This window comes from Hyposmocoma kahamanoa, unplaced genomic scaffold (genome assembly GCF_003589595.1).
Source record: "Hyposmocoma kahamanoa isolate Upper Pololo Valley unplaced genomic scaffold, ASM358959v1 78, whole genome shotgun sequence".
NCBI classification, from domain to species: domain Eukaryota; kingdom Metazoa; phylum Arthropoda; class Insecta; order Lepidoptera; family Cosmopterigidae; genus Hyposmocoma; species Hyposmocoma kahamanoa.
In genome coordinates this window covers 5058389-5066346 of record NW_020653945.1, presented here as the reverse complement: position 1 = coordinate 5066346, position 7958 = coordinate 5058389, and the positions used below count along the sequence as shown (strand labels likewise).

General features: G+C 36.9%; 2 protein-coding genes across 3 annotated transcripts in view; both read right to left on the bottom strand.

The window, feature by feature from the left end:
• The window catches only part of LOC113233079, an 8892-nt gene extending 1521 nt beyond the window's left edge, over positions 1-7371 (bottom strand). The window contains exons 1-4 of one of the 2 annotated variants that reach the window (XM_026468059.1): positions 7071-7371; positions 6458-6556; positions 3017-3194; positions 240-378 (exon numbers count right to left, since the gene is read on the bottom strand). In XM_026468059.1, coding sequence (XP_026323844.1) covers positions 240-378; positions 3017-3194; positions 6458-6556; positions 7071-7241 — 587 coding nt within the window. In that variant the 5' untranslated portion in view covers positions 7242-7371. Of the gene's footprint in view, positions 1-239; positions 379-3016; positions 3195-6457; positions 6557-7034 lie in introns of both variants that reach the window. The other variant, XM_026468058.1, reaches the window with a different exon arrangement.
• The window catches only part of LOC113233265 (myb-like protein X), a 6832-nt gene continuing 6152 nt past the window's right edge, over positions 7279-7958 (bottom strand). The window contains exons 8-9 of the mRNA XM_026468319.1: positions 7446-7796; positions 7279-7284 (exon numbers count right to left, since the gene is read on the bottom strand). Coding sequence (XP_026324104.1) covers positions 7279-7284; positions 7446-7796 — 357 coding nt within the window. The remainder of the gene's footprint in view (positions 7285-7445; positions 7797-7958) is intronic.

Sequence of the window (7958 nt, the reverse complement as noted above, 5' to 3'; positions counted from 1 at the left end):
ATAATAAGCGTACGTTGTAGTTTATGGCGGTTTTTTTGAGAAGAGTCGTTGGTAAGAAGTTTTTTCCTTAACTGCGTCTATGCGAGGTCACAAGCCGAGCCTACTTCACCTTCTCTTATCCTTTAGCAAATTCTAATTACCAACATCTCGTAGGCCGCGCTCGGGCAATCTTGGAAAACGGCAAAATTAATCTTAAAATTTGATACTTTTCTTGGACAATTAAATTAGAATTATTTTACCTTACTTTACCGCTGTGATCGAATATCACGCCGTTCCCCACGTAGTCAAACATTCCGAGAATAGTGACGGGTCGAGAGCGCCCTCGTTCGTCTAATTCACCATTGCTGTAGATTACAATGCGCTGCTGAGCATTTAAATCTGAAAAATTTATGTTCGAAATCTCATATAGAGGTAATTCTGCCGATAGCCGATGGAACGAGGTGGATTAAGGGCTTTGCCCATAAAGACGGAAAATCTACCGCACGTTTACGTGCGGGAACAATGTTGCATTGCATATTATTCCCATTATGTCGTAACGTTTTATTCATCGTTGGACGACTATCGCGTCTACACTACTCCCGTATCACGACTACAGGCGCACTACAAGTTTCCGGAACTGGTCACTTACATAAACAATATTTAAAAAGTAATTACAACATTTGAAAATGGAACTCTTTGTCTGTAGAACACAGTTTTCATCACAGTGTTTCATCTGACTGTCACTTGTTTTGGCATACTTTGGGTACATTGTGGCGTCATTTTAGAAATTGGTTGTTACCATGGATTTAACTCGTGAACATTTTCGTAGTATGATTTTCTACGGTTTTAAGTGTAACTTAACAGCTCTGCGAAGCTTCGCTCGACTTCAAACTGCTTTTGGCGAAGAAACACCATGCAAGGTGACTATTTATAGCTGGTTTGCAGAATTCAAACGCAGTCGTGTGAATCTCAGTGACCAATTTCGCGATGGTCGCCCGTCCACTGCTACGAATAAAAAAACATCGATGCTGTGAGCCGTATGATCAAAACAGACATGCATGTGACATACCATGAGATTTGAGCATCTTTAGGCATAGGCATGAGTCAAATAGAATCAATACTACACAAACAATTGAGTGTGAAAAAGCTGTGCTCTCCGTGGATCCCACACAATTTGACTGAGGCTCAAAAAACGGATGGCGTCACTTGGTGCAATGCCATGTTTACAAGATTCAACGAAGGGGCGTCAAATTTGGTGTAGGACATAGTAACAGGTGACGAAACATAGATTTATAGTTACGATCCCAAAACAAAGCAGCAATCGAGCGTATGGGTCTTTCGAGATAAGCCGAAACCAACCAAAGTGGCACGCGTGCAAGTGCCTCTAAGCGGATGATTGCTTCTTTTTTTAATAAAACTGGACACGTTGCTACTGTTGCTTTGGAGAATCGTTGTACCGTGAATAGTGATTGGTACACGACCATTTGTTTGCCGGAAGTTATTGACAAACTCCGTAAAAATAACCGTAAACGCCGTATCATCTTGCACCACGATAATGCCAGTTCTCACACGGCCAGACAGACTAATGAATTTTTGGAGGTGAACAACGCTGACCTTAAGAGCCATCCCGCGTACATTCCCGACCTGGTACCTTGTGACTTTTATTTATTTCCAATAATTAAGAATCAGTTACGCGGTCAACGATTTTCATCACCTGAAGAGGCTGTCGAAGAGTATAAAAAATATGTTTCAGAGATTGTCACGTAGAAGTGGCATAAATGTTTTCAAAATTGGCTCATTCGTATGAAAAAGTGCATTAACGCTAGCGGAGAATATTTTGAGAAACAATAAATTCATTTCTGATCATTTGTAGTATTTATTTTTTCTTATTCATTCCGGAAATTTATAGTGCGCCACACGTATCTGTCTTGACTGTGTCGTGGACGTTTACTATATGTAGTGTTGAATGACTGTCGTGTCTAGCTGTTTCCAATTTATCGATTCACGGCAGCCGCCTTGTCGTTTGCACGACAGAAGTTTGTTTGAAGCTGCGATTATCTGTTGTCACATTTTTTCGTGACGTTTTATTTATTGTCTTACGACTGGCGTTCTAGCTCTTCCCATTGTGTTGACAGACATAGACTTAGACATTCTTTATTGGTAAAATTAATATTTACAAGTCATAAAAAAATTTAAAATATTTTTGTATTATTTTCGTATATTACTATTGTAGTCACATTCAAAATGTGACCCAAGTCGGATGAAGCAAGGGAGCATGCACAAGTGGGGTTATAGCTCTGGGAGCGCATGTATTTGTGGTCTCTCTCCAGACTAAATTAAAAAATTATAATTAACTATCTTATATTACTGTTATTTAACCAATATGATAAGTTATATATTGATTGCTTGACGAGCCAGTGCTTTAATCTACATCTATCTTAATAAGTCGTCCGAAGCGGAACCAACAATTTCAAGTCGAATCAACTCACTGTCGTTGTAACGTCAAAAAATCGTGAAACTATATGGTAAACAACTTCATTTAAATGTACAAGGCACTTTAAATTGCAAGCGACTATCTGTCGTCACGACATAACGGGAACGCGCCTTACCACGATACGACGCGCTGCGCAGCGTGGCTTTTAGGCGTTCAAAGAAATACTCACTTCATTTAATGGAAATTAATTTTATATTGCATTGCTATCTCTAAAGTTCACGCAACGCAGCGCTGTCGCTTAGTAGCTGTCTATCTTTAATAAATGTTGTTTTTGTTTCTCTTTTATTAGAAGAAATATATACTTTATTTAGTAGAGAATAATGTTCTTTATTATATTGCATTTTATAAAGGGAATCCGACGCAGCTCGAAGCCGTCTCTTGGTGCATCTTCTTTTTAGTTTTTTGCTTAAAGAAACCTTATCGTGTAGAAGATCAAGTTTACGCTGCTTTGCTCCTGTTAATGCGTCGTAGCGTCATGTTGCTTGATTGCTGCAATTTGAGGCCCTTGTTCAGGTCCGACGTTATTTAAGGGATTGTACCCACCTTTTGCATCATAGTAGTCGAGAGCCAATCTACCGTTCCTGTAAAACCATTGTCCCAGGCCATTATCTTTGAATTCAGCTAGTTTTTCTCCGGAATCGTAGTGCATAACTCCTTTTACCTTATTATGTTCAAACCAATCAAATTCGGGATGAGCAGGACGCATACGGTACACGTTCGTCTAAAAATTGAAGCGTTTTACGTTTAAATTCTAATTACATTTCAAAAAACTTTTTATGGTAATCAACACCCAGGAAGAGAACTAAGCGGGATCCTTAATATCGCTAACACATGACCGGACGTGCACGATAATGTGTACGTTTGAAAGGGTTGTAACCCTAACTAGCCGTGAACAGGTTCACTGCACTGAAATGGGAAACTTCCGGTCCACAAAATTTATTACAGAAGTAAAGTTTAAAGAAAGGCCCTAAATGGGCTGAGAAACTGAATTACAGAAATAGATACATAAAGGTTGTAGACTTATAAATTATTACAGATGACTAGCTTATTAACAGCTCCGACTGTTGTGGCGGTCGAGCTGGGAGTGACCGTAGTACAAAACCAAGATGAGAAAGTGAAGGAAGATGGAACAATTCAAATTTAAAATTTAAATACATGTAAAATAAAAAATGATAGGATACAAGCGGAGAGAGGCGATACAAAGAGGTGAGAGGACGGTGTAAGGAGATCACACCGTCACACGTTATTCAATATTCTATGCCTCTTGCTGAGCTAGATCTCCCTACGCACAAATAGTTATCTGTTATGCAAGGCTGCAAAGTTGAACGCGACTGGATGTATGGATGTAAGCTAAGATTGAAAATAGAATCCTGAGCGTAGCGAGGGTTTCAAGGCACAAGACGCAAACAACCTTGCCGCCGAGCCAAACACACAACTTTTCACCTCACTATAGCGAGAAAAATGGTAGATGACAGAAAGGCAGTGAAACTATAAAACATCAGCTATTTTTTAATTAAAAGAAAAAGTTTATCTTCGGATACGTTCTAAATTTTCACCCCGTCAATTTTTATTGTTGATTATTTTTTTACTCTTTATTTATTTATTTTATCGTTATTCAACATGTCAGCCCCATTCGAAAAACGATACCTCAAGGAAACACCTAATAAAATCCAGACAATTCAAAATACGACCTAACCAAACATGTATACAAAATCTCAGCGGCAAAACAGATTGAAACCACCCAACGTTAAATATACGAAAATCAGCCTTTGTAAATAACACAACTTCGCAATTCGGTGAATTCACATTCCGCATTGCTTGTACTTTTATTTTGTGTGATTAAGTGATTATTGAAATTCTTTAGATCTTCGACGAATTATAATAATTTAATAAACACAACTAGTTATCATTGTCAATTTAATGTCAACAATGATAAGAATGAAATATACCAACGGATTTATGTTACGTAAATAAGTAATGTACGACAAATCGCGTAGTTGAACGCGTCATTATGTTTGTTTTGTCGAAAGAACAAGTTAGGTGCACCACAGTCATCGTCAAGTTCAAATTTCAAAAACTTTTTCCATGCTAGCGTGCAAAAAACGCTTTTTTGCGCGCAGATTTCTAATGAGAAAGAAAGCTTTTCCGAGCTAGTGAAGTGAAAAATATATTGCGTCAATAATAAAACCATTTTTAAATAGAACACCGCAGCGAGACTCAGACATATTAACTAAAAAATAACGGATAACTCATTCACTCATAATTTAAGTCAAATTTTTTCTCGATATATTTCGAACCAATTCGTGGTCCTTAATCATGAGATTCCGCGGCGGTGACTCGACGGAAACTGCGCGCCAATGCCCTGGCAGCCCGATCACTCAGTATGGCAGCGGGCGCAGGCGGAGTCGGCGAGAAACTACCCTCGTTTGCTTCATTGTGACTCACCATAAGTCACCAGTGACTTTTCACTGGTGACTTATGGTGAGTTTAGAAGTGACATATCTTTTCACCAATGAACCAGTAGACGAAAGAATTAAATCAGTTATTTTTTAGTTAATATAATAAATCCATTATGCTTGCGAGCTGACAGACTAAATTTTAATGTCGAGCCCATTGACTTACAAATAAATGGACGACTGGTCTAATACAAAAACCACGAAAAAAATGTCCCAAGTCAACCTATTCGAAATTTAAATTGTAATGTCATCGCAGTATCGCGCTGTCAGTCGAACAAATGAAGACTAAAGCGGAGTTTGGCGCTCTGTATACGATTTTAGCGCCTTACAAGTGCGGACACTTTTTAGCGCGGACCCGACGTCCATATAATTGTAAGTCAATGGTCGAGCCTATATTTGTCATTGCAATTCCATTATAAACCGACTTCAAATAAAAAGAATGAGGTTCTCAAATGGACTGTATTTTTTATATGTATGTTACGCGATTACGGCATTTATGAACCGATTTCGATGATTCTTTTTTTGTTGGAAAGAGAGTGCCTCAGTATGGGTCACATTTAAATTTTAAGAAAATATTCCACCTCTAAGGGTAGCAAACTAGGGGATGAATCTGGTTTCGCGCACGTTCCGGAAACCGATTTTTTTAATAACAAAGTTACAATTATTGTAACAATGAATGCATAAATTTGTCACCATTTTCGTTACTGTTAAAGTAACAAACGATACAAACTCCTTCCATAAGGACTCGATGTGTCCTACCAGGAATCAAACCTGAGACCTTTTTATTAAGCGCTCACTGTGAGCTCGATCATTAAACATAAACACACTCAAGTGTAATTGTTTCGGTTAAACAGATTTCATTACTCAGTTTTATTAATTATCTTTTGGAAATAAAAGATAATTAATAAAACCGACGCAACTATAACAACCACAAAACTTTACGGTGTTGGCGTCTGAAACGCTCTTCACAAGTTTCCATTTCCCTATTACTTGCAGTACCGGCACGCTATGATGGCCTTTTTGACGTTTGTCCGCTCATCAAGTTTCATATTAATTCATAACTACGTTGAAGGCACTAATTGCTGTACATTGTTTTGAATAGTGACGTGCAGTTAATTTTACGGAATGTATAATTTTACGATACAACTCGGCAATTGTTTTTCGAAATTTTTAAAAAGATTTCAATCTGATACGATCGTCACTTATAGGATCGCTGGCCAGCACAACTTATACTTATACTTAACTTATCCGGCAAACTCACGCCAAAGCTCAACGCAAAACAAAGCAGTTTCGAATGGACGATATATTAAGTAAAGATTTTTATTTTCGTTTTATTACTCAACTACCCCTTGCAATATTAGTTATAAATCCAAAAACTTATAGATGCGACACCCTATAGTTATATTGTTTACGATAATGAATTGAGATACTTTTGTAATCTGTCAAAACGTGTACGTGCCGGTAGTTTAAGGAACAGTGTTGTGTGTGTGTATACAGGTAATTAACATTAAGTTTTTTTGAAACTCACCTTGCGTACAACTTTCTCAATAGGCAGTAGTGTCCATCCTTTTTCTATAAATGTGCGATCAGATAGTACATACCGAAAAGCGCCTTCTTGAACCGTGTCCTATAAACAAAATCAGTTATCAAATCTATATAGGAACGTATCAATGAAATTTTTAAGGAATGATTGAATATCGAAGAAAAATTCATCGAAAGTCATTCATCCCCTAGTTTACCTAGTTTAGTTTATAGGGTGTATTATGGGGAACATTTTCTTCAAATTTTACTAGGGTAATAAGGTACCCTATTTCCAGTAAAAAAAGAATCATAAAAATCGGTTTACAAATATTGGAGTTATTGCGTAACATTCATACAAAAAAAGATAGTTGAATTTTTTTGAAGTAGGTCAAAAAACTCGATATGTACACTTTGGAAAACAATATTATTGTCATATAGTAAATGCTCATAAATTACAAATAACGTAAAATAAAATACCAAATTATTACTCAAATTAAATGACCTTGGTGCTATACTAATGCACCGGAGGCGGTGGCTAAATTCGAATAAAAAAGAAAAATAAAATATCTACTACAATACCAGACCTTCGATAATATTAGTTTGTTCTGAGTGTCAGCTACCATAGTGGGGTGCATTTCTCCAGGGCTTTGTTGTAAATCGTCCTTGAATATATTCTTGCAAAAAATATCTGCACGTTTCTTTGCTCCGGATCTATGCGCTGAGGGTATTTCATGTTTCTTAATTATTTTGTTTATATACACAACATCATCATCAGTTGAACTTTTCTCCATTTCTATAAATTCATGATCAAATTGGGATGTGAACCAGTCACCACTTCCAATAGTTTTTGTTAAACGTAATGGTATGGCCGGAAGTTGAGGAATAATAATAGCTGCGGGTGGCTTTCGCCGTTTTTTTGCTCTCTCGAATTTTAAAATCAGATCGAACAAAATATTATCATCAGCCTTAGTAACTTTTATTTTATTTATATCTACCAAATCTTTTGGTTTAGACTCTTTCTTTTCTAACATTTCATTATCTACCAATTCTGTTTGCTTTACAGTTTCTTTATCTTCTTCAGCACCTTTGCCTCTTGGTGTTTTCTTCCGTGTTTTCCCTTTTCTTTTATCCATTTCGTTATCAATTTGGCTTTCTAATTTATCTTTTTTTGCAGATGCGAGTGGTGCTTTTTCAGAGTCTGGTAAAAGTTCCTCTTTTAACAGTTTTTCGTATTTCGTGACATCAAGCTTTTCATCCTTTGGTCTTCTGGCTACTGGTAATATTTGTTCTTCAGTTTTCTCGTCCTTTTCTTTTCCAACTGCTTTTTCTTTATCAATTTTACCTTCCTTTTTTCCAGCACCTTTTTGAGATTTGGGTAATGTTTTTTCTTTATCAGGTGTTTCTTCTTTTTCTTTGCCAGATTTATCTTCTTTTTTTCTAGGTAGTTGAAAAGTCCCATGTCCAGGTGCAGGTAATGCTTTTTCTTTGACAAGTTTCATTTCTTTTTC